This window comes from Monopterus albus, unplaced genomic scaffold, assembly GCF_001952655.1.
Source record: "Monopterus albus unplaced genomic scaffold, M_albus_1.0 scaffold184.1, whole genome shotgun sequence".
Taxonomy (NCBI): Eukaryota; Metazoa; Chordata; class Actinopteri; order Synbranchiformes; family Synbranchidae; genus Monopterus; species Monopterus albus.
Window position 1 is genome coordinate 305,470 of NW_018128064.1, and position 26,642 is coordinate 332,111.

General features: G+C 39.9%; 2 protein-coding genes across 8 annotated transcripts in view; one reads left to right on the forward strand and one right to left on the reverse strand.

Annotated features, from left to right (window-relative positions):
• Positions 1 to 812: 812 nt before the first annotated feature.
• Positions 813 to 11,315, forward strand: ankmy1 (ankyrin repeat and MYND domain containing 1). Of its 6 annotated transcripts, none has more exons than XM_020617067.1 (24): positions 813 to 1,206; positions 1,489 to 1,635; positions 1,749 to 1,943; positions 2,402 to 2,452; positions 2,534 to 2,760; positions 2,921 to 3,137; positions 3,351 to 3,512; positions 4,221 to 4,348; positions 4,620 to 5,124; positions 5,215 to 5,384; positions 5,504 to 5,675; positions 5,891 to 6,031; positions 6,139 to 6,252; positions 6,535 to 6,642; positions 6,752 to 6,874; positions 7,053 to 7,154; positions 7,479 to 7,644; positions 7,737 to 7,845; positions 8,023 to 8,177; positions 8,452 to 8,632; positions 9,208 to 9,467; positions 9,929 to 9,967; positions 10,073 to 10,174; positions 11,230 to 11,315. In XM_020617067.1, the coding sequence occupies exons 1-20, from the start codon at positions 1,006 to 1,008 to the stop codon at positions 8,604 to 8,606; spliced, it is 3,348 nt and encodes a 1,115-aa protein (XP_020472723.1). In that variant the 5' UTR covers positions 813 to 1,005; the 3' UTR covers positions 8,607 to 8,632; positions 9,208 to 9,467; positions 9,929 to 9,967; positions 10,073 to 10,174; positions 11,230 to 11,315. The 6 variants fall into 6 exon arrangements, with proteins under 6 accessions (XP_020472723.1, XP_020472727.1, XP_020472722.1 ...); XM_020617071.1 differs by having other exon boundaries at positions 1,749 to 1,782; positions 1,864 to 1,943; positions 8,452 to 9,467; XM_020617066.1 differs by having other exon boundaries at positions 8,452 to 9,467.
• Positions 11,316 to 21,097: 9,782 nt separating this feature from the next.
• zmat3 (zinc finger, matrin-type 3) overlaps positions 21,098 to 26,642 on the reverse strand; it is a 13,372-nt gene continuing 7,827 nt past the window's right edge. For both annotated transcript variants that reach the window (XM_020617073.1, XM_020617075.1), the window contains exons 3-6: positions 26,501 to 26,642; positions 25,951 to 26,117; positions 25,242 to 25,345; positions 21,098 to 23,505 (exon numbers count right to left, since the gene is read on the reverse strand). In XM_020617073.1, the coding sequence (XP_020472729.1) occupies positions 23,297 to 23,505; positions 25,242 to 25,345; positions 25,951 to 26,117; positions 26,501 to 26,642 (622 nt within the window). In that variant the 3' untranslated portion in view covers positions 21,098 to 23,296. The remainder of the gene's footprint in view (positions 23,506 to 25,241; positions 25,346 to 25,950; positions 26,118 to 26,500) is intronic.

The window sequence follows — 26,642 nt, forward strand, 5'->3', positions numbered from 1 at the left end:
ATCACCAAGGTTGTCTCAGGAAGATGTTCATTTTGTAAATGCTATTGAACTACTATTGTACTAGTTTGGCCTAAAAATTGAAAAAGTCAGAGAGAACAGTCTTGTAATTTTATTACCTGGTCTTGTATTACACACTGCTGATTATCTGACCTGTCCATTAAATTGGTGGAAATGTGTGAGTGTAACCAAACAAAAACCATAAAATACAGTTATAATTTGCACTAAAGCAAGTTTTCTTTCACTGTGACATAAAAATAAAGATGATTACATGAAATGATTTTTTTGTAGCTAGCTACTTTATGAGCTCATTTTGTCTGGGATCCTCAGCAGCATGAGAAATGGTGACAACGGATCAGTTTGCTCTTATGATATTAGCACGTCGCCCATATTAAATCATTCTGAAACACTGATAGCCAGCTGTGTTCAAAAGAACCAGCTACCTTCCCCCATGGTGGTGAAAATGAGCGGTTTTATTTGGTGGAACACTAAAGTAAGAAAGCTGAAAATAGCAGGTACTGAGACAAAAAGTCTCACTACCGTCACTGACTGTACACGGTTTTGAGTCACAGTTTATTGGCTGTACCTTTTAGATTTTTCCTAATTACGTCAATCCAATTCTTATTCCATTTTTATTCTGCTTTACTCTATTTTAGTTCTTAAATGTTATGGCACCCAATACTAGGTGGGAGAGAAACGGTATTTGGATTTTCTGAATGTCCTGCACATATGGTGAATTGGCAATATAATCCTTGAACCTTGCAGGCGTGTTTTCAAAGTATACTTTGTTATCGTGTGCGCATGCGTGACAACTAAACTCTACTTGCACAGGGTTTTACTGTTGTCATGACAACCGGCGCTTACAGAAAAGTCCAAATTTGGCTTCTGACAGCTAAAGTTGTCTTCTCCGAACAGCCTAGTCTTTCCTGAAACTTTAACTGCACAGAAATTGTTGTACTCAAATGGATTCAGGTGAGTTCTTTTCAGAAAGGCTACGCCCCGGTTAAAATGCTTTCGACGACCTGCATAGGTGTTACGGCGAAGTCAGGAACAGGGAGACAAAGCAATGGGCACACAGCAACTCCAGTCTGGGAAGAGAGACGGCATGGGTTTGGTGTTCATGAGTGGCCCGACGGATCCAGATATGAGGGCGAATTTGTGAACGGATTCAAACACGGTAGCGGAAGGTACACCTGGAGAAATGGAGAGGTAGTTAACTCCGTGAAACCAGTGGTGGAAGAATTTCAAAAATGTACTGAAATACTCTTGCTCATTTTGCAGAATCATGTATATTACATTACTGACAGCGGTATAAGAAATACTCTGATTCTTTTCTGAAGAAGCTAACAATATAATAAACTAGAAATATTGTAACCAAAACCCATGCATTCAAAAATTTGCTTAACGTAATGAGATTTTTTTCACTGTCTCCTGAAATTACTGTAAAAAGGAAAGTCACTATTTTATTTCTCTCTCTATGTCTTTGTTTAGTACTATGAAGGCTCTTTCTTCAGAGACTACAGGCATGGGGATGGTCTGTATTATTGGCCTACAGGTCATAAGTTCATTGGCAAGTTCTACCTTAACAGAAAGGAAGGATATGGACAACAGCTGTTCCCTGATGGAGCCACCTTTCAGGTAAACTGTATAAATGACAGGCATTTGGAAAGCTTTTAAAAATATACTGTGTATATATAGAGTTTATAGACCTATTAAGAGTAAAAAGTAATGACCCGCCCTCCTCCCCTCAGGGTTTGTACAGTGCTGATCAGAGGTTTGGTCCAGGTGTGGTTAGTTATCCAGATGGGCATCAGGACATGGGTCTGTGGCTTGGGGAGTGTCTGCTAAAGCTTTGTACCTCTGTAGAAGAGGGCTTTAGCCTGAAGAACTTTCCTGAATATGCAGCCTACGTGGACCCAGATACCACCACTGATTTCCTGACGGAGGTACAGTATATGCTGACCTACAGGTGAAGTGGCTAAAATGTGTATTTTCATATATGTATTTGGTTACAAATAATCATTTTCTCATTATATTGATTTTAAAACAATGTTGTGTTCTTTTGACCAAGAACCCAGCCAAAAACATGTCATACGGTATCTCTTGACTATAGTGCTCAAAACCAAAACAACTTGAGACACTGAATCCTTATATTTGGAGTTTTTTTTTTAAGCTCCACTGATTTATTTTTCTCACAGCTACATTTTGTCATCATGCCTTTATAATAGTCAGCAATGTAAGCAAAATAATCCTGTACCAGGAATAAGAGGCTACTAAATTATTTTTATCTTCACAAATGTGTGTAGTTTTTACACATTAAAATTTGGTAAATTGTATGTCACTAAAATGTGTTTAGTTGCCAGATTCTTATCTGACCTTCTCACTCCTCTCTTGTCTTTGCCAGCCTCCCATTCTCTCTAGTGGTTCACAGACAGAAGCCAGGACAGACTCTGAGGTAAAGTAATGCTATAGTGAACCATTAGAAGTGCTTTGTGACTTAAATAAAAGCAGATCAATTAATTTCCATCCCCTTCAGATGCATCTGCTGTCAGATGAAAGTTTTATCCTTCCCCCCGACATGGAGATTTACTCAACAGATGGTGACCACTTGCCGTTGCCTCCTGGCCGGAGAAGGAAGCTGGATCAGCTTTTTCATGGCGAGCTCTGGGAGCCAGACACGTATCCTCACCGAGGCTATGAGCGAGACCCATTCTCCACACTGCCCTTACAGGATCGCATGCACATTCACATACACAAACACAGGTCCATCATATTTAAAAAAAAAAAAAAAAAAGTGTTGTTTGAGTATTGGTACCAAAACACATTGTAGTGAGAAAAAGAAAATTACCTATACCTTCTTTACAGGTACCACTGCAAGCAGTATTGCAGATGACTAATGTGTATGTAATTGTGTGTCTGTCAGACGACAGGCTGAAAATGTGGACTGGGATGTGGCTGCCCTTCTCTCTCAGAACAGGGAAGGTTTTGGTCCTAAAGGGCCTTTGGAAGTGAGTTCGGAGCTGCTGATCCAGCATGCGTCCCAAGGGGAGCATCAAGCTGTTTCTCAGATCCTCCAGTCTGGTTTGGTCCACCCTGATGTAGCAGATTCACGGGGACACACTGCACTCATTGCTGCCACAGTAACACATTATTAATTTATTTTGCCTTTTGTTTGTCACGTCTGTTTTTTAACTATGAAATAAATTTGAAATCTGCACCAGTGTCATAATTTCAACAATTACAGTTAACTATTTTAACAAAAATAAAAAGATTCAGTTTAGTTTTTAGTCTTATTCTTGGTTTTAAACTCATGTTTGTCTTTCTGACTTTGTTTACTTTCTTGTACCTGTCAGGTAAACTGCCATAATGATGTCATCCAGCTGTTACTGGATATGGGTGCTGATATTGACAAGTTGAATTGTGAAGGCATGTCCGCCCTTGCTGTATGTCATGTCCTCTACTACCCTTTTCAGTCTCTGCACACCACTATGGCCAAACCACCCGCTCAAAGTCAAGTAAGACTGTATTTGTAGTTTTAGCCATAGCTCCAATGTTGGCAATGTCCATCTGTTGGTTAGTCCACCACTTGGATACAGACTAGTATAGAGACTATGGTCCAGACTGAAACATCTTAACACCTATTGGTTGGATCATCATTAGATTTTGTACAAACATTCTTAGTAAATGTGTAAATAAAGATTTATTTATAAAGCACATTTTAAAACAAAACTTAAGATGGACCACATACAAGTGTAACAGTAACAAGGTGATATTTATATAAGTATAAGAGTATAAAACAAATACAATCAACATAAACAACTAAATCAGAGACAAAGTTACATTTTTGGGTTTTAATGATGCCTTGAGAGCTGTTGGATGACCTGCTATGGATTGTTTGCAGACATCTGTGGTTCACACACAATTTATGTTCATGACTTTATTGATCTCCTAGCGCCATTATCAGATCCAAATGTGATTTTACCCAGTGCTTTAGTTTGAGGAAATATCTAAAGTACTGCCATTCCCCTCAGCCTTGACTGTAATTAATTCATTGTTAGCATGTTAGCATGCTGATGGTAGTATTCACCCCAAAGTTGCTAGCTTGGCTGCAGACTCTTAGTCTTGTTTCTGAATGTTTTCTCATTTCTAAACTGAGGTTCACATGCATGAAATTCTATTTTGCACACACATATGAAATGAAACAACTTGTAATGTGTCTTTAGGTTTTAGAGTCTCCATCTACATGTGGGAACAGTCCCCAGAACAGCCAAGTGGACTTCAGTAACAGCAGACCTGAGGCTGCTAACACAACTCTGAGCAACCAAACAAACCAGAGCTTCTTCTCTGACCAGTAGGAATGAAGCAAATATCACCAATTTCACATATTATTCAACAGAAACTCTATCTATTGTATATCCTGTTAGGCACAGTTGATATCTCCTGCTGTTAATAATGAAGACAAAGCAAAGCCACTGATAATGGTCATAATTATGCTGTATTTGTGACTTCCTAAAGAAGTGTTAGCACCATTTGACCTGGCACCATCTAGTTTGTGTCTGATGTGTGTCTCTAAAACAAGCAGATTTAATAACTTAAATTCCCCATTTGGTGTGTTGTTTCAGGACAGTAGAAGAACTAACACAGCACATCTCACATCACAGCAGTGAAGCACCAGATGATGGTGGTGAGCTCACCACTGAGCACTGGCCTGGTCTGAATGAAAATGAAACCCCTACAGATACTGAATGCCTGCAGGAGGTGGAGAGAGAAAAAGACAGCAAGGATACAGGAGGAGAGGGAGAGGTTCAAGAGAGTGAGGAAAGCAGCCGCTGGGAGGTTGAGGAAGAGAGAAAAGGGGGTGAAAGAAAGGTGGAAGAACATGATCAAATGTGGTATAATGGAGAAAGTGAGGTGAGAGGCCAGGAGAGAATAACTGTGGAGCTGAGAGAGGACATTAAGGAAAGGTTAGAGGAGAGAGTGAGGAATATCCATGAAGAGGAGGCAGAAGAGAGAGGAAGTGAGGGCGTGCCTGGTGTGGAGCGCTTCATTCAGGTGTTGGACGGTCACATTGCACTGGGTAGTGTGCAGTGGAAAGAATGTGGAGCCAAGGCAGTAGGAAGAGTTCAGGTATAAAGCACAGAGAGCCCATCTATTTCATTGCTTTGATAAGCTGGTACCTGTTTAAACTCACTGTTGTCTACTCATCCATATGTCTAGAGGCAGGACAAAGATCAGACCTTTGACTCTGCCTGCTCCATCAGCAGCTATAACATCCAGGTTACAGAGGAAGCGATGCAGCGCTCAGCAGAAGCCCTGAGTCGCACAGGGATGCCTCAGCGCTCTGACACACAGGAGACAGTGCGCAAAATGGCTGCCATGAAAATTGAGTTAGTTCTGTCCTTCTTACCTCTCTGTTCCTGTGCTGTTTGTTCTGTTTTGATGCCACCTGCTTTGTTGCATATATGCAGCTGTGTAAATTTAACACTTCGAATGCCTGTCTGACCAGACACCGTGCACGTTTGAACACCCTGAAGCTGTTGCTGGATCGGGGAGCTGACCCCAACATATCCAGAATCCCCATGTCTGTCCTCTTTTTGGCAGTTATGGCATCTGATGCTGAGGCTGTCAGACGATTGCTCCTATGTGGAGCTCGGACTGACATTCCCCTTTCACCTAAGGTAGGAATTACTTTTACTTCTTCGTATGCAAATGCCACTAATGGTCAGTTTATTGCAGGTGCTGTAAGTTTGTTGAACCACTGAGGTACCAAATGAGTGATCGACTCAAACCCATCAAATACATTAATATTGTGCCCTTACCTTCCCCTCATATTCCTCTGTCCATCATTTCCATTAAGCTTAAAATTCCCCTAAACTTCTCATCATTTTTATAGAGAAAAGGCCTTTATCCCCTGCATGTAGCTGCAGCACTGCCAGGTCCAGCAGGTCCCAGAATCACAGAGCTGCTGCTGTGTGCTGTTACTGACCCAGACGCTCAGGCATGTGACCAAGATGAAATCTATGAGCCAGATAAGGTGCGCATGTTCTTATACATTAAGCTTTATTTTGGAGTCCTTGGTAGTAATTGCTTTGCCCATCGTTGAACTGATAAGTAAAGACTTTTGGTTTTGGTCTTTTACAGATTTTCACAAAGGACCAAGAATTACTGGTAACCAGTTCCAATGACAGCCCCAGTCTTAAAGAGGGAGGCAGAACGGCCCTCCACGTGGCCTGCCAGAGAGATAGTGACTACTGGGTCACTACATACTTTCCATGCACACACTCACATCTGTACACATTATCACTTGTATGAAACATGACTGAGCATGACTTTCACCGTTTCTGGAAGTGTAAAGTAATCATCGAGCTAAGAACATATTTAATATCTTTACTACTAATACATCATTTTGCATTGCTTTTGTCTCCCTAAGAAGTTGGATGTTTAGTACAAAGAAAATCACAAATAATGTGAGGTTTTCTCACAGTAACATTTTGTTCCATTTAAAAGGCCTAATGAATGCTTCTGTTTTTTTTGCAGAATGCCAGCAAAGTGGTAGCCCTCCTGCTGTCCCACAGCGCCCATACAGACCTCCTCTGGAGTGGACACTCACCTCTCTCCCTGGCTATAGCAAGTGGCAATGACCTGGTGAACCACAAACACAAACTCAAACATAGACATACAGTATATGTGTGTGTGTGTTTGTGTGTGCACAAAACCTCAGTATGCCATGGACCTGTTCCTTTTCCCTATCCAGGCAGTGGAGGAGCTGCTGAAAGGAGGTGCAGATCCCAACATCCCCTTGGGCCACAGGGTGGGCAGCACTCTCTGTGCCCTCGCCAACGTCCACTACCACTTTGGTGGCAACAGAGCTAAGCTGGTACAGATACAAACACCTATACAGACTAATGGCCATATATATATATATATACATTTATTATGCTCATTTCCTCCACACCTCCTCCAAAGTTGAATTCTGTGTGTGTGTTGTGTGTGTGTGTGTGTGTGTGTGTGTGTGTGTGTGTGTGTGTGTGTGTGTGTGTGTGTCTTTGCTGTAGTTGAACATGTTAACTAAGGCTGGTGCAGATATCCTGATGCCAGTAACGGTGGGTGATGTTGTGGGAACCGTAGTCGATTATGCGCACTACTCCTTCAACCAGGTAACACAACAACTGTAAAAAGGCTTTGCACATTTTGGTTGAATTCGAAAAAACACAAAGTCCTTGTTATAAATGGTATTCTATTATTATAATTAGTTTTTCTTTAAAGTGAATCAGAGAGTAGTTGATTTAAACTGTGCTTCTTTTTGCCCCTTCATGCCTTTATGTATGCCAGTGGTGGTGGGCACAGCAAGTGTTTTCTCTGACACATTTTAAACAACAAACATTTCTAGCGATGACACTTGGATTAATACACAGTCAAAGAAAAAGCTTATCTTTTTGCTGCATAATCTGAATAGCTGCATGTTATATGTTACTATCCAGGACTTGCGTATTGCCAACACTCCCTTCCACGCCCTGAACATGCAGGAAAGGGAAATGTTCAAATCACGGCACGAGCTGCTGAGTCTGATGGGAGATCTACTGAGACAGACTGCTGGTCAGAGGAAAACAGAGAATTTACAGGGACAACAACAACTCACCCTGAGTGGTCAGTGCAGTGTATTTGTGTTTTCTGAAGGCAAAATAATATGACTGTCATTTTGTGTTATTGAGTATGGCTGTAAATGTGTGCGTGTGTAGCAGGTACCAGTACCACAGAGAGGTTCGTGTGTATGGAGCCAGGTGCCATTTCCTCAGACGGACCCCTCCTCAGTCATCAAAGTCTACCACACATAACAGAAAAACACAGGTACACATACACACATTTTCATTTGAGGCACCTGCAAACTGTCCTTTTTCTTTTTGTATTCCCTTTCATAATTATTACTAAGACAGATCAAATTTTAGTCAGAAAGTTGAGAGGAAAAATAAAGAAACACAAACCTTTCAGGAGCCTGTTTCCAACTCTGTGTGAATTTTTTCTTAGGAAATCAGAGTTTAAGTTCTGCTATCACTGCGGTCGCTCTGTGTCTGTGAAGCTGACTGCTTGTAGCCGATGCCACAAGGTCTTCTACTGCTCCAAGTCCTGTCAACATAAAGCATGGAATGAAAGACACAAGGAGGAGTGTATGCGGGTGTCAGGTGGGAATCAGGGACTCTTCTTCGAGCAGTTTCAACCCAGTAAACCCAGCCCCTAAAATTTTACTGCAGGAGCACAAAACTCAAGCCAGAAATAGCACTAAATAAGCTTTTAATAAAAGAACAATGTGTAACTTTGTCGTAGTGCTTTGTAGGTACAGAATAAAGTTATGGTTTAGACAAACAATGGTGATGTAGAGTATCTGGGAAATTTGGTTTGAGATTTTGGATGAATAAAATATGTAAATACTTTGTGTGTCTGTTTTTTTCAATGCAGCATCTGCTGATGGCATCCAGAAGAATGTTGTGTTTAAAGGCCCCAGGCCCTTGAGTGTCAAGTTGAAATCCCCAAGAGCCCCCATGCCCTCAACAATGGCAGAGAAGGTCTTGGAGAGCCAAGTCAACCTGAAGGAAAACTACAGTTTCAACTAAACTTGAACTTTTATCAACCTAAAATTGTAAGACACTTCTGTTACATAGTTTCTTTCTCAGATTCTGACTCTTATGCAATAATAATTTCTCACTGGCATATTTATACCTGTAGGTTTACAGTCTATCATACTGTAGGAATAATGTAATAATATCTGTCTTTGTCTGTGCTGTGCTATTGCCACAGAAATATTGCAAACACTGAATAGCTACTTTTATATGTCTACAAAATTAATCCAAAGAGAACCAGTACCATTTTTTGGCACATGACTTCACTATTGCTGCTATTGATATTCATTCCATTATATTCTCTGATTGGTTTTAAAATGGCCAAGTTACAGTAAAAATGAGACAAACTATGAATTCAAAATCCAGTTTTCCTGAGCTTTCAGTTGTATCTTGTGATCTTCATCAGCAAACTTATTTTTGACATTGGGAACAGTCATTAGACAAAAAACTAACTTAACTCAAGGCATGTTACTAGTCTTTTTCATTACTTTCAATGAACTAGTTATGTACTTATGCATCACAGTGCCTTCACTGAATCTAGCTTCCATTCACAGATTAAATCATTTCCTTTTTTTTGCTTTCTTTTTTCCTCTAGCGCCAAGCACTGTCAGCTTTACTCACAAGATATCTCTAACAGCCAGAATAATACAACATTTTCTGAGCACGTTTTATACTTCCAATGTGAAAAAGTTGCATCCTGATGATGTTGCCGTGATGTAATGTCTTTTCCTGTAGCACCACCCTCAGGACCAACATAAAAAGCTCCAAGGAAAAAAACCATTGTCAGTGTAGCTTGCCTTGTGTACCATGTCTGGTATTTATGTCTAGTGCTGGGCAATGAACAAGCTCTCTAAGGTATTGCAGTTAGGGTTTAATTTTCTATTCATATTGTCTACAAGTAGCATGTACCTTCTGTACCTGTTTGTACCTCAAAGTTGTTTAAATGAATCTGTGTTTGAAGGGGGATGCTCCTCTTTAACAATGCAATGAGCTTTATAAGATGATTATATATTTTGAATGTAAAATCTTAATATGAAAAAACTACATTTGTCTGGGAAATGCTGAGGAGTAAAATCTACAGTATTTCCCTCTGAGATGTATAATGGAAATGCACAAGTACAAGTACTAAATAGTACAGTATGCCTACTCAGATCTATTATACCTATATATCCTACTTGGTTACCACAGTTTATTATACAACACTTATGTTTTGCATTTTGTACCTCAATATTAATTATATCTGAAATTTCTTTAATGCACAGTTTAAGTGCTATTTAAGGCTAAATGTGTTACTTTTGTTTTTATGTGTCAACCAGGCTTTCATAACAGCATCACGCTTGTTTGAGCAAAGAAAGGTGCGTGCAATGGCAGCTACTATATGCTATATGACCTGAGAAATGTACAGTACTTCAGCCTGTAGGTTAAAGTTGCGACTTTATCTGCCTTCTGTCATCATACAGAGGTGAGTCAGCAGAGCAGGAGGGACGGGCAACAATGAACTACACTATTATTGCACCTCCAAGATTCCACGTTACACCGTTGGCAGACGTCGATATTAATAGGTAAAATTAAGCTCAAGCAGGAAACAACGTGATTATAGAAAGAAAGCTTTCTCGAGCAAGCAGCTTAGCTTAACAAGCAGTGCGGGGTGTTAGTGGAGTTTGTTACAGTCGGGTGTTAGGGGTTGGAGGAATGACTACGGACTTGGAGGAACAGGAAGATGAACTACTCGCCCTCCAAAGTATCTTTGATTCTGAGGAGTTTATTCGGAATGAGTCGAAGTCGGCCGGACAAATCCGAGTGTTTGTGGAGCTACCTGGGGGCTTCACTGTGTCTCTGAAGGGGGGTAAATATGCCACTTACACCAAAACAAACATGTTATTAATATCAGTGGACCTAAGACATAATGACGTAGATACATTTTTTTTTATCGCGGTGCTTTGTGGGTGAACGGTGGGGATGACATAACGCGAGCTATCGCTACAAGCAGGGAAAAGTAATGTTAACGTTCATTCGCATGGAAAATTGTCGTCAAAAACACCTCAAAATGGTCCGTGTTAATTGTTGCGTGCCATTGTGTCTATCAAGCATACGTCGAAGGCCAGAGCTGAACTTTTTTTTCAAGCTTCCACGAGACAGCAAGCGGCCACGGAAATTAATATGATGCCATCACAAAACATCGAACTAGTTTAAGTATTTTGGCGATCATTTTTCCCTACGAGTTAATATTACTTGTCACCGCTTGGAGCAATAGCTAGCGTTATGCCGTTCCCACCGTTCACCCACAATGCATCGCGGCAAACACTGCGTTACGTCATTAGGTCAATAGAAGGCTGTGGATCATAGGGCGTATAGACAGTAGTTTTGAATAGGTCACTTCATTTACAGTTCATTTGTTTTGTCCAGTGGTTCTCAACCTAGGGGTCGTGTCCCTCCAAAGGGCCACAAGATAAATCTGAGGTGTTATGAAATGCTTAATGTGCCAATTATATATTTATTTTAAATAAGAGTCATGTCACATACAAAAAATGAAAAGATTTACCATTTTGATGAATATTGGTCATTCTTGTGTAGTGTGATGTGCTTTGCTTATGTTGTCTTGTTTTTTCTTCCAAAGGTGAAAGACTGAGGCAGTATGAGATTTCACACCTACCACCACTGGTCCTGACCTTTGAACTCCCTCAGAACTACCCATCCTCCTCTCCTCCCTCCTTCACCCTCACCTGCAGCTGGCTGACACACACACAGGTAATCAACAGAAGAAATGTCAGTTAGTTAAAACAGCATTTGTCACAGCCGTGAATGGAGAGGCTCAACAGAGATTACATCAGTCTATTTGCACTTGCCCTCTCCCTCCACAGCTCTCTACACTGAGCACTCAGCTCTCTGATCTCTACCAGGCCACTGGAGGCACTGTGGTGCTTTTCTCCTGGGTACAGTTTCTGAGAGAAGATGCCCTTGGGTTTCTGGACATCTCTAATCTGCTGGAGCTTCCCTCTGATGAACACAGCACTCAGTACAATAGCCAGGGCACACAAAATGCTGTATCCTCTGAACCTACGAATAATCAACACACTCCAAATTCAGATGACAAAAGTTGTAATGTCTCAGATCCACATAAACCAGACCTCTGTGCGCCATCTTTGGAAGTTCAGAATCCAGACATGATCCTTGCTGGTGGTCAAAATGCCTCTGGATGTGACACTGATTATCAGAAGACTCTTCCTTACAAGAATGTTTTCCAAAACGATTCTAATGATTCTGACCAAACTGCACTAGTCCTGGATGTAAGGGGGGCTGAACAGGCCTTCCAAACCACAGAGTTTACAGCTGACCACCAGAATGATCTGTCTGCAGCGGCAGCCTCACTATTGCCTTCCTCCAGCTCCTCAGGTCCACCAGATCAAAGTGAACAAAGAGCTGCTTCTCTGCCAGGCCCCTGCCAGGCCTCTGGTCTCTCCCTGACTCCATCACAAATTATCCTGTCCCAGCTCTTGATCTATAATGTGGCCCAGAAACAGAAAGTGTTTAACTCCACAGTGTTTGACTGCAGTGTGTGTTTTATTGGCTGGCTCGGTTCAGAGTGTGTACAGTTGTCTGAGTGCGGCCACATCTTCTGTCGGACCTGTCTGGCCGACTTCTTTAAACTCCAGATAACAGAGGGGAACATCCGGAGAGTCACCTGTCCTCAGGCAGACTGCACTGCCATCCCTACACCTGCACAGGTACACTCTCTCTGTACAGGACATCTCTACAGTCTCTCTTCCAGTCACAGTGTCTCTCTGAAAGCCTTCTTTGTGTTTTGGAGCTTCTGATGCTGAGGACAGAAAATCATCTAATGCTTTGGCAGTGCTACTTGTGTACCTGGAGCATTAGGTTGACCTGTTAGGCCTTAGCTTAGGCCTAATGGTTGACCTGTTAGGCCTTAGCTTAGGCCTAATGGTTAACTACATTAAGATACAAAAAGAACAGTGCAATTTAGCAACAGCCTTCTTTAGGATGTAGAAATTGTGACAGAATGATAGATCATGGGTGATTTAATTTTCTTTACATTCCCCTTTACACTCATTTACACCAAAGCTGAATTAGCCTAGTTGGATCTTTGGAAATGTAGGCTAGCTAGGCTATGCTAACATTCAGTAGTTATGTTAACTTAATGGACTGAGAATGGCAAATGTCTTTGTGTCTGTGTTGAGTGAGAATTTTTATGACAATTTTTTAAAATAAAATAATTAAGCTGTAAGAGACTGGCAGCAGAATGGTGCATTTAAAAAAGGAACAGCCTAATATTAGCTTACATAGTAAAAACTAATGGAAAATGTGACATTTTATAAAATCATTATAGAACTGACTAATAAATATAATAGACACAAAACAAATACAGGTCATTAAATAATTTTAGGGGCATCTAGAAGACGAAACGTGAGGGGGACTCTTGCCACACTATTGGGACAAGATACCCCATTACAAGATTTTTTAAAACACCTATATAAAGACAACATTTAATAGGCTACTTTTCCATTACAATACCCCTTAAACTGGGTTTGTTTATGCATGGCCATGCTGTACACATTGAATTCATATCCAAACACCTAGCAGTTTTTTAGTAAACAGACTATGTTCTTATAGGGTATTGTCCCCTATGTTACCCTATACACCAGTACCTTATCTGTAATAGGTTAGATTACTTCCCTGCCGCACTTTGTCTCCTTCTTACTCCTTGCTGTTTCATTTCCCGTGTTTGGTAGGTGAAGAGTCTGGTGGGTGAGCAGCTGTTCAGCCGCTATGACCGTCTCCTGCTCCAGTCTACCCTGGACTGCATGCCTGGTGTGTTTCCCTTGTGGTCTTGTAAAATGGAGATGTATTTAAAACCATTATAAATCAGAATGACCAGAGATAAGAATATACTCATTTATCATTAAAATATAAGTTTAATAGAATATTCTCACTGGTCACTCCACTGGAGTGTACTAAATTATGGTTTCCTGATAGTTTCATTTCAAGCATGTGATTTTCATGCCAACTTATTAATAAAATACTAAAATAATTTTGCACTGAGTTTATATTCTTTTCTCCCCTCCCCTTACTGTACATGTAGATGTGGTGTACTGTCCTCGGCGTTCCTGTGGTTCAGCCGTCATCTTGGAGAAGTCCAGCACTGCAGCCATGTGCTCTGTGTGCGACTTTGCTTTTTGTGTTACCTGCAGAAAGACCTACCACGGAACAGATGACTGTCAGGCAAAGGAGGAGACAAAAAAGACAGAAGAATATTCAGAGCAAGGCCGTCTAGCCATGCCACAGTCAGCAGGTAAATCTACTCTACACCAGGATATGCTGCGTGGAAGCAGATGACATGACTGGTCAACATTTGCATAATATAGATAAAAGGCTAAAGTGATTCTTTGGTCAGTGTTCAGTTTGCAGGGGCAGGTATGTGTCTGAAGCAGTACTCTTGTGTTTGTGTGTGTCTCAGAGGGGCTGAAGGCTCTGCAGGACGACTATGCCAGTGGCAGTAAAGAGCGGCGGCGCCTGCTGGAGGCCAGATACAGCCGCAGAGTATTGGTGCACCCAGTGGAGGAGACTCTGAGTGATTGCTGGATGGCCAACAACAGCAAGAACTGTCCTCACTGCTTCTCTAGAATACACGTATGTATTTAATGTATTCTGTCTGTTAGAATTTATTTCACACATACACATGAAGTAATGAACGCCGACAATCAATCATTTGTTTACATACAATTTTTATTACGTTAAAGTGAAAGAGTTTGGAGGGAAGGTCAAATGTTTGGTCTCTCTGGTGTTTTGTGCTGTAGAAGGATGGAGGATGTAACGTGATGACATGCTCTAAGTGTGGACAACAGTTCTGCTGGGCCTGCCTCAAGAGACTGTCTGGAAGTTCAGCCAAACACTTTAAGCCTGGCAGGTGCCGTCTCTTTGAATATATATACTGACCTAGTCCTTGCTTTTACCACCAGTCACCATCCATGGAGGGAAAAGACTTTTTGCATGTGTTATGTTGTGTTATTTGCACTTAACTTTAAAGTTTGAATCTTGACATTATAATCATTAGATACTATAAGGTTTTGTGCTTTCAGGCATACTGTGTTGTGACCAATAGAGGGCGCTGAATAACAAGTCTTGACAACAGATTATATCAAGAAATGAAATTTCCATCAAAATACACTCACTGGCCACTTTATTAGGTACACCTGTGCGGTTGTATGCGATTCACTGCAACACTTCCGCCTTAACATCTGTTTTTATGAAGCTCAAAATGTTCCAGTTTTTGGTGAGATTGCCATAAATATATACATTAATTTATATGGTTATTATTGAGGTCATAGATAAAGGTGTTGTTCTACTGAAATACATTATATTCAGAGGTGTCTATATTTTTGTCCTCCCCAGCTACATACATGATAGGGTCAGTATATTAGGAACACCTCTGAACCTTCTTGCTGTGAGGCAACTGTGCTAATATCAAAATTGCTGCATTTCTTTTCTGCTGGTCACTTTATCCATCTAATTGGTGCACTTCCACTATGTAGGGAGTTGCTTTTTCAGCACCCTTTTCCCCCTGTAATGTTGTTATATACATCCATGTGAGTTTTTGATGTGCATTACCCTTTATACTATAGTGTACTGTACTGTGCACTGTAAAATTGTTAAAGAATAATATTTTCAATAAACTCCAAGTGAGACTGTTACCACAGTGGCTTTGCTGGTTTAACTGTTCTTATTTTATTTGTCTTTGTTGTCATCAAAAGTCATCAGAGTCACTAATATTCTTCAGAAATGTACAGTACATACATATTTTTTTGATTCCTTTCAAAAAGCACCCTGCAGGTAGGTATTGGATGTATTGCATCTACTCACTGATTGACTTCCTGCTATTGAAACGCTCCCCTCTCTTCCTTCACTGTTGTGTAATAACAGTGGAACAAAGACCAGTGCTGCATGTCCCCAGGCTGTCTCAGACTCTCAGACACGGTCGGAAATCTACAGCTGTCTCTCATATAAAGCCAAGAACTACTGGCCCTCTCTCATGTTGCTTGTCTTTGTGTGTGTGTGTGTGTGTCTGTTCCTGGAAAAATCCAGTTTCCACACAGAGGTCATCACTTCCTCATAAATGTCTAAACAACTGCGTGCCCTGCTGACCCACAGTCCTCTGACATGGCCTGGAGGACGATGTCTCAGGGGGCTGGATTTGTGTCTGCAGTCGTAAGGGCTCTCTGGTGCTATAAATAAAAAGCAAATGCAAAAGAATAATATCAAGATTAAAGCAGAGCATTTTAGAAAGTAAAGAGGACCAAAACAAAACCAAAGATTAGAAGATAAAACCCACATTGAACTACCAGGAGCAGAGAGTCGTTGCTGTGCTGCCAACTGTGGTTTGACATTTTTAAACATGTACTGCTTTCAGTTTTCTCAGATACTGACATTGTTGGATAGCTTAAGAATAATTTGCACCCAGAAATGTCATGTTTTTCCAGTTATCAAATCAGAACCAAAGAGAAATGAAAGATCAGCTGCAAGTCAATAAGCTTGATACGACGGTTCATGTTGATGTCTGAGTGAATGAGAGAGCTGTCATTCGTCTCCTTGAACTGACTGTTTGAAGCAAATGCGTGTTGAGCTGTGAACTGCTGCTGCATGGCTAAACATTCAGTATGAAAAATTAATAAGTAATTGAGTGTTAGCTTCATTCAGTGCTTAAAACTGAATATAAAGGCAAGCTGTTTTCTTAACCTGCATCATTTGGGGGTATATGAACTGTGAAGAAGAATTTTTATTATCAAAGTATAAAAATCCCATGCAATTTAAGTAGTACTAGTAATTTATGTGCCTGAATAATATAAAAAATGTACCCTTGAATTTTAGAAATAAGAGCAGAAATTAGTCTTTTCTTCTTCCTTGTGTAATTGCTGGTTTGAGTAGGAAATGGGTTTATGTGACTTCACACTTCACAAAAGGTTTACCCCTATTACTATGTACATTCATTAAAAAGTGGCAGTACTGAGTAATAGCGAAGCCGGACAGACATCCCACATAGTAACCGATTTCATTGCTACAAATAAATGAGCTATCCAATGGCAAAAATCTGAGTAACTTGAGGCCAGTACACCACATTTCAGGCAATCTGTTCATAAGGTTTTTTGAGATACCCTGCTGACAAACAAAGAAATTCACAGGGCCACAAGAACTGCTTTCTTGGCAGAAGTAATAACAGGAATAATGAGTAAAGCCCGGTTATCAGTGCAATTGAAACTAGGCTACGCCAGTGTCTTCTTTCTGTGAGCCAATAACAGCATCAGCTAGCAGAACATTTATTTCCCCTAGAGCAGTGCAAGCTGAGCCAAGGAAGAAAACACGAGCCACACGTTCACTGTACTACCCATCAACCCAGCTCAGTTATTAATATCATCTACAAGTTTATTCATCTGTCAGACAACATACACACACACACAGCCTCAGAAATCAGTATATCAGTCGTCCATGCATCCTTCTATTCAGTCAGCCAGTGGGATACTGGCAACATTGTTCAGAGGCACTGAAAGCGTGCTGAGGTTTTCACAGTGAGTACAGGAGTATATGACCTGCAGGGACACTGCTAGGAAGTCTGGGGCCCCTAGGGGTCCTGTATTCTGTCAGTCTGCAAGACTCACTCAGTCTGCAGACCAGGATACATGGGCTTTCATGTGAGGCAAACATAACCAAATTTATATGTTGTGAATGAATAACAACATTAGAAACCAATGTAGTGGCCGTTCACAGACACATACAGTAGCTATATGTAGGCAGAACAGACAGTTTCAAAATATCATTTTGACATTTTGGGAACTATGTCCGCTCTGGTGATCATCCTGGCTTAGCATTAAGACAAGAAAATAAGTAATAAAGACAGGGGAAAGAGATATATCTTGGCTCTCTCCTAAGTGGAAAAATCTGCCTACCAGTTGATTTAAAGCTCACTAATTAACAGCTTGATTGTTTAATCCATACCATAGACTGTATATATAAATGGACAAGATATCATCATTTCCTGCCACTATGCAAAAGTTAAGCCAAAATGTTACCATAACGGGGCTGCCATTTTTATTTTGTGATGCATTTTGCAACCATATTACAGGTGTTGGAAGGCATATTTCTGAACGTAGAATAGGATGAAGCTAGCTGTTCCCCCCACTTCCAGTCTTTATGCTAAGCTAAGCTAAGCTAATCACCTTCTGATCCTAGCTCCACACATGAAACACAGACATGAGAGTGGTTCTCATCGAATCTGGGCAAGAAAGTGAAAAAGTGTACTTCCAAAAATGCCAAACTCTTCTTTTAATAAATTATATTTTGCAAATTGTTATATAAAACAAGTCCACTAATTGCAATGCAAGGTTCCCCTCAGTTATCCAGGTGGTATGAAAATTAAAATCACTGGACTAGAATTTTGATTAAAGAACCTTCACTTTGTTGTAGTAGTTACAGTTACAAAGACATTCCCATTAACCTCAGTTGATAATTGTGTTTAGTGCTAATTATCTAACATGCTAAACTAATCTTCACTGTCCCTCATTTTAACGGTGGATGGTCCCATACTGTTGGTGACCACAGATGCCTAACATCAGTACTATTCCCCACAGAAGCTGGTCTAAAGATAAAGTGAAAAATTGATGATGCAGTAATTTTGATTTAGCTTTCTTTAGACACCACACAACTGACGTGGTCACCCAGGTTAAAGCTACATTTCAAAAAAGAACCATGTTTTTGATGCACAATTTATATACATTAAAACTCTACCCCTTAATAACTCTACAGGTTATTACAAGCCAAAGGTCCATTATTTCTTTGTTTATCCGAATCATCAGTGGTGTCCATTTTGGTTGCAGTAATAGACACACATATTTTGATATTATAATTTGTGTGTATGATATTTTCACAGACTATAGTGTAATTGTTTTCGTATATAACCTAACAGTGTTGCCCAGTGACAGTGCAACATATGATTAAACACAGAGAATTACAAATATGATACACATCCATAACAGCCTCAAACCTCTCACCTTGTAAACATTAAGATAGGAATTAATGAGAGGCAAAAATGACACAGGTAGCAAAGTCTCCACATGTACTAAACATCACTTAGCATCATTTTCTTTATAAACACCAGTGACTTTTTATATTCAGTGCAAAAATCATGATTCTTTCTAATGCCCTTTGAGGTTTCAGCACAGCATACAGGCATTTCCCATGTAAATAAAACTCATAAAACATTCTTGAAGCATCTCAATGGTAGAAACATCTCAACAGTTAATAAGCATGACTGCACAAAATAAAAGGTGCAATATGTAATACTTCTCTGTCATTTACAACAAAGCACTGAAATTCAACTAGCTTATGGTACTGAAACACATCAGCATTCAGATAACAGCATTGGCTAATAGCAGTGAAATAATAGTGAATTAATAATTATCAGTATATTATAGCTACCAACCATTATAGTCTTTCACAAGTAAACACAGAACAAACCAAACAGAAACAATACCCAAAGTATTTTCACTATCTGCCAGACCAATCAAAACAGTCCTTTTAGAGGCATTAATGCATCCCACAGATACCCAGAATATTAAACTTGTTAACTATTAGGAGACATATATTCATGTAGATGCCTTGATTTACCACAGTGATTTCTTGATTCTGTTGGTTTTCGACTGCTTAAAGCATCTGCGCAACCAATGATCACGGTGATGCAGTTTACCGGTGGTTTGACATGTTTTAGCTCATTAACTACAAATTGCATTTGCTTTGTTATTCCAGGCTATTTCATTTATTTTCAATTAGAGCCTGCTGGTTCCAAGATTTTCTTGAATCAAGTGAAACAATCTCATTAGACTGACACTTTGAGTTTTTTTCTTTGAGACTCTTTCAAGTAAACAAAGAAGTTTTTGTTTGTTGCTTTTTTGCTCTGAAATATTAGTCAGTGACATTAGTCAGCAGCATCATTTGTCCATAGACTACATTTTGTCATTTGTGCACCTTGTGAACACAGCCTCAACTAAAAAATAAAGGTTTCTAAGGGTAAGGCCAGAGACTAAAAGTGACACTGTCAGTCTGTCAGTCCCAGATCATCTTATTCATCTGTGCTCCAGACCTCCGTTGTTGTTCAGAAACGATTGAAAACACATCAGTGAAACACACCACTGCACTAGGTGATACTTCTTCAATAGCAAACCCCATACCTGAGCGTGACGAACTAGCAAACTGTAAGCAAAGCAGAGAGCTGTCTCTGATTCATGCTAATTTCAGGACATTATGGTAGCTGAAGAAAGTCATTTTTGAACAACAAATATGCTCATCCAGGACTGGCACACTGACAGACATTAACCATGAGGCAATTCATTGTTGGTTTTCGTCTCTGTGTGGGGAGTTCTGAAAATACTGCTAATATAGAAAAAGACTGGCCTTATCCTTTAAAACTAGGTTTTGACACAGGAAGCCTCTACAAGACCTGTGACTCAGGGAGCCTCTCTGCTGCTCTGGAGCCCAGTGGCTGTTGCCCACATTGCCTGGTTGGGAATCCATCCCAGTCTTAATTGCTCTGTGGCAGAGAGATTGATGGACCCCATGGCAGTAGTCAGTTCACCCTGGCTGGTAATCCAGCCTTGTTCAAATGAATCTGACAAGGAAGTATCAGTCTTTGGTTGAGCTGCTCATCACTAAGGCCATAACTTGTGAGGAGATACTGTCACATTTTAAGGGGGTCATAATTTTGGAAACAGCTTCTGTAGAGGGTCCAAATATAATGTAATGATTTCCTCTTTAGGCTTGTAGAGTTTTTAGCTTCCTGCAACCTCATTTCCTCCATCCCTTTGCAGTTTATTAGTTCATGCACTTAAAGTGTTCAGTAGCTGCACTGGAGTACGAACTTTGTTATAAACCCAGAAACCTGTCAACATAATAAACAGTTATGCTACTAGCGCTTTCATGAAAGACAAAGCATGTTATTTCTAGGAGGAGGAGGAGGAGGAGTGCTATTAACAGACTGCAACTCTGTCTAATGTGAAGAACTCCTCGACTAGCTGTGTCTTACCCACAGCTTTGGTTACCGCTCTGTGTTCATCAGCTCCTCTTTGTTCTGTGCTGCACAGTGGGCTAACAGCACAGCCTAGCATCTTATTTGCTTCTTCCTCTCTGCCTCTCCCTCTCTCTCAGGTTTAAACCACAGTACGTTGTCTTCACAGTGGTGTTCTCATGACTGTCCTCATGTGTGATCAGGTGTGTGTTTGTGCTCTAGAGACAAATGTATGATGTGAACAGCTGCCTCTCCCCACAGCCAGCTAAACTAACCAGAGAGAAATGCAAGATGCTACTTTCACTTTACAACACATCTAATTATGTGACTCAATCAAGCCTTTTACTAAATTATGTGGGAGTGTATGCATGTGGTTGTACACTGCAGAAAAGGGTTGGAAAAAGTAGATTTAAAGTGAAAGTCCTCTTTTGAAGGACAGATCTACTCTAATCATGTACTGTAGAGGTGAAGCATGTTGGCATCTGAAAATCTAGATGGAAAACCCTTTTAACTGCCACATAAAATGACATTTTCAGGCAAAAAGAATATTTTTCCAACAAAAGGACTAAAGAATCATCAGTCTGCAAATAATTATTTAAAAGAAATATTTTTTGTGTTTGAAACACAAACACAAGATTTGAAGATTTTTTGACCCTGTCATTATTTTCAAATGCAATAGTGATCACAGTCAACATTAAAGGCACAGTATGCACTTTTTCACCATTTAAATTATGACCGTAAAACTCAGATGCCTTGTGACTGCACTGTCTTCAGCTCAGCACCACAGAACCAGAACCACAAATCATATAACCAGAAACAACAAATCAGCAGCATTCCAATTACATAACTGATGTGTTTAGGATAGGCTAAATACTGAAAAATACCTGGACCTGCGTCATTTGGGGTAAAAATAAAATAAAAACACATCTCTCTGCAAATCCAGATAAAATCCATGTCACTCCTCTACAATCATTTCACGCTGCAATAAAACCTGGTTACGTCCCCTCTGGGAATCCAGATAGACTGGGAAAAGTCAATGACATGTCTCGTAACCAGAAACATCCACAAGTCCTGAACATGTTAATTTGCAATTTAAAGCTAATTAGAAGTTTAGACATATTCTTTCAGCCCACGTGTATACCCGTCATGTTTTCACGCATCTTTCTCACAAAGATTCAGCTTGTGAAAGAAGTTTCAGCTTCAGACACAACCTCTCCTGATATGGTCCTCCTGCACAGTCAAAAGAGATCTTAACTCCTGATGGATGGCACCTAAGTTATTCTACCAGTGAACAAAAGCACCATCCAACATGGTATGGTGGTCTTACTGTGAAATCCACGCGCAACCATACAGTGATGATAGGTATTCAGTTAGTGCACACTTTGTACAAGATTCCTGATAATTATTAAATAGATTATAAGTATTTACAATATATGCTAGGGTAACATTAGCCAAACAATGAATAATATTCATGTATATTATACTATATGTACATGTATAATAGAATTTGAGAATATTTACATCACATTTGTGTGGATTTATTAAACGAACAGATATTACACAGAATAAAGAAAAAACCCAATTAGTACTGGAGATTTGTTTCCACAACTTCCAAATGGCTGGCTAAAGCTTCCTCTTTAGCTTTATTCCCACTAAAGGCACAAACTAGGCTAGCCATGGCTTAGCCTTTATCCTGGTGCACACCAAAGGACCGGTAAGATGTCAGCTAAGGCTGACAGATGCATGTAACTCTATTTCTACCAGATGATGTTCATTGTGCTTTGTTTTTTTTAAGTTGGTAAATAGTGCTTTGGATTTCTTTTACCTGTAGTACATTATAAAGATGTTGAATTTACTCTTTTTACCCCATGTGGCTCTGTGGTTAGAAAAGGCCCTGAAGTCCCTGCCTGCTAAAGGGCCTGCAAAAATACCTGTAGGGCTGCTTCACATGCACACAATGGAAAAACAAGTTTTAAACTAAAACTTTGTTCTCAGTATTTTTTTCAAAGGAGAGACTTGTTTTGACCTAAAGTCTTTGCTTCTGTTGTTACATCCTTCCTTTTACTTCCACCATTACCTCCTTTCTTTTTTTAACATTTTCATCCTCTCTTAATGTGTTAACCCTCTGCGCATGCTTGCTGTTGTACCTCCTCTCCTGTCCTGTTGGCTCCATGTGAACCACTAGTCCTCTCCTTGTAGCCTGCAAGATTTCTTTGCAATTCATTTGCTGTTTCCTAAGTCAGAATGCAACCCACTCAAAGCCTTGGAGGAAAGTTAACCAAAAATCCACTATTTTCTTAGATGCTTTGTTCCTGTTCTCCATTTTCACATTGCAGGCCGCTTTGCCTCTAAAGACTAGATTTTAGAAAAGCATACTACCCAAGGCCAAATACTGTAAATCCATCATATCCACTGAGCTTCATAGAGCAGAGCATTACTTCAAATATGTGGATTTGAGTGTTTGATCCATTTATCAAATGAACTGCAAGAAGATCTGGAGGCCATTTGGGCCGATCCCTTCACTAAATTATTTACTAGTATTTGCTTTCCTGCACTCTGGTCTTAGACTGTGTCTCCACCTATTCTGTCCCACTCTTCCCCCCCTCCCCTCTTGTGTCTCTTAGCTGTAGCCAAGGTTCTCCATCTCGTGGCGGTATCTTAACTCTGACATTTTAGCTTTGTGTTGCTTGCTCTCCAGATGCTGCCTGAAGTCTGTCTCCTGCTCAGCTCCGCAGTTGCACATGGAGCAGTAGAACTGTCCGCTGGGAGTCACGCACATGGCTAAGTCTCTAGGGATGCGCTGCCTCGGTCTGGGGTTGTAGTATGGGCCTGGAGAGAAAACAAGGATGATGGACAGGAAAGAAGAAGTGAATAGTGGCTAGCTACACATTAAGAGGCTGATTCACACCAGATTTATCTATCGTGACAGCTGTAAGGAGCAGCAAACTTCTGGTAGCTCATTTGCAGCCACACTGATAGAATGACTCTGACTCTGTGGATGGAAATCTCAGTCTGTCCGTTTTTCATTTCACTACTGCTATTTCCTGCTAAAAATAAAAATGGAAGAGAAAGTTATTAGATAGACTGCCATGTAACTTGGTACTAATCTCCATGTAATTTGGTACTAATCTCCTCCTCAGGATTAACTCTGGTGCTCCCTTGACCTTCCCTCTGGTACTACCACCAAAATTGTAGTAATTTATGACCAAATACCTGTAAATGACATTCCTATCAACTTCACTTATATGTTATGTTTAGTGCTAAATAGTATACACAGCTAGTTAGCATGCTAACATCCTTCAGAATATTGCTGTCTGCATACAGCTTCACAGACCTACTAGCTTGACTTACTAAGTCTTGTTATTTGATAAATTACCTATACAGCTAAATTATTTGATCACTTTAAGCATACTTTAAGCATCAAATTCCAGACTGTGGACATACCTGTAGTCACATTTAATTATTTCCTGATATATTACTGCACTGTAAATAAATACATGTTTTTTTTTTAAACTATAATATTCTGGCAGCTGGGGCACCAGAAAGTTATGGAAAATAACCATCTTCTAAAAATACAGTAATTTCACATAATGTTCAATACAGTTTCTTCCTTTTAATTTTAAATGAGAACTTTATGATAATTTACAGATACAGGTTTTCCTATTATTTTAATTTTGGAATGTAATTTCACAATATGTTTTTGTAATTTTACTACAATTTCCATTTAATACAGGCAAAATCTGTAAAATAAACAGGAAAATTCTGCAAAATGTTTTTTACATAGTGTGACATTTATAATAAAAATACACAGTAATCCTTAAAAATAAATCACAGAGTTGTCTGGGATTACAACTAGGTTGATTTGTGGTAAAAGAGTACTGCTTGTCTGTGTGTGTGTGTGAGTCAGAAAGCAATAGGGAGAACAATAAATAAAGACAGCAAGAAGGCAACTGCAGGAGAGTGCAGCTATTTTATGGTTTGTCCATCAAGTGAACGGATTAAATCAGCAAAACATTGCGGTGTGTTTGTGTGTGTAAAAGAGAGAGGAAGGGATTTTGCTCTGCTGTAGATAGATATTTGATGTAAACAGAAAGTCTGATGTTATTGTCTCTATCTGTTTTCACACACACACACAGATAGAGAGAAAAGGTGGTAAAGTCAAAAGACGTTTTCAGCCAAGAATCTGCTTCTACAAAAATCTGTCAGTTATCTGTTAAACTTTAGCGTAAGTCGGATTAAACATTGGTGCAGCTTTGTGTTTGTTTCCACATCATCAGAGGAAATTGATAGGCACATACTATACATTTCTTTATTTTGGGTTATCAATCTGCTACTATGTCACAGAACACAAAACAGTAACACACAACCCCTGATTAACTGGCTGAACAACTGTTTAACTTGCTGAATAATTTGTTAAATAAACTTGTTTTGCCAGTTTGAAGACTGGCACTGACTGGAAGTAACTTAACTTTGCCACAACAGCTACAAAAATGCTATTGCTATTGTCTTAATTAAGGAGTTGTTTATTGGTGTAATAAATTAAAAAATATACTTATATATTTTACCTGGCATAGAAGCTGGTAGCTGTGGGCTGCGGCGGTTTTTCACCAGTCTGTACTCGCTGCCATCCTTCCTGTTTCTTCTTGGGGGTGCCTCATTGCTGCTGTCCCTGTAATGGGCAGTGGCAAAACACTTCAGTTTGGCCCAAAGGGTGAATAAAACAGACAGGTATTATTATCTAATATAATATCAGTAATGTAGTTGGTTAGTTAACTTGTACTTTTTAACTTGTATATATATTTTTGTATTTATTTATTCTGTTATTTATTTGGTTTTTATGTTGTGCACATCGGGGGCCATTGAGCTGGAGTCAAACTCCTTGTATTTTTGAATACTTCGCAATAAAGTTTATGCTTAACTCAAACTAACTGAATGTTTAGGGGATTTTTCACAGACTGCAACTTAAATTCAACACGATTAAGTTAATAAAATCAAAGACCTGATAGATTCTTGAGTCACTTATATCTGTATGTATAAATACTGTATGTTTTATTGAATTAAGTTTTAAATTTACTGCATTAATGAACAATGCTAAAGCCAAAATAAGACTTTTCTATTATGATACCTATATTTTCTACAGTGGACCTCCATTGTGGCATCAGCTCAAGGCTGTGAGGACATTTGCAAAACATATGCTAAGTCTGTACAAGCCAATATGAGGAGGAGGCCTACAGCAGCAAAATGTTTTTTTATTTTTTATTTACCCAAACCTACATGTTATTGGAGTTGTGTTGGGCCTCAGCAAGCCGTAGTTTCTTGGCGTGGTTTTTGCCCTGGTAGTGGGCCTGCGCAACTGCCGGCGAACTGAATGAGGCATCACACAGTTTACAGTAGTCGTTCTCTGTGGCCAAGATGACCCGCGTCACCCCCTTATACAGTGCCTGCACACATGGCATGGTGTTTGTGGTGAAATGAGTAAACAGTAAGAAAGAGAAGAAAGAAATATTTAGGCCCATAAGGAGAAAGAAGAATTTGCTTGTATAACAACAAGAAATCATAAAATCCTCCTCCAGGGAGGACGTATCTATATCTTAAGGTGTAACTGGAATGTGTAGAGACAGTAGATTGTTGAGTGTTGAGAGGAGCATGTGAGTTTCCACTGTTCAAGTCAAGCAGAGGAACTCTACATTTTCCTACTACCTCCTCACAGGGAAATGACCTCTATCAGCAGAGGGGAAACTGCTGCAGTGATGCACCCACCTCGTCCACTGCCACTTGTAATATTTAGTTGAGTTGGTGGTGAGTTGCTAAGTCTGAGCCTGACCTGCCTGCCTGTGTCGCTGTCACTGGATCCTGAGCTGGGGGCTGCCTGGCCAGCTGCCTCGAGGACTTCTGGGATCCTGATGGATGTAGGTTGTTGACTGCCAGCGTAGAAATTTCTTAACTTTTTACTGTGGTTCTTTCCC

Coding starts and splice junctions, on each gene's coding strand:
- ankmy1 (XM_020617066.1), top strand. CDS start 1,006: ATGCTTTCGACGACCTGCATAGGTGTTACGGCGAAGTCAGGAACAGGG. Junction 1,207..1,488: donor ACACCTGGAGAAATGGAGAG/GTAGTTAACTCC, acceptor GTCTTTGTTTAG/TACTATGAAGGCTCTTTCTT. Junction 6,032..6,138: donor AAATCTATGAGCCAGATAAG/GTGCGCATGTTC, acceptor GGTCTTTTACAG/ATTTTCACAAAGGACCAAGA.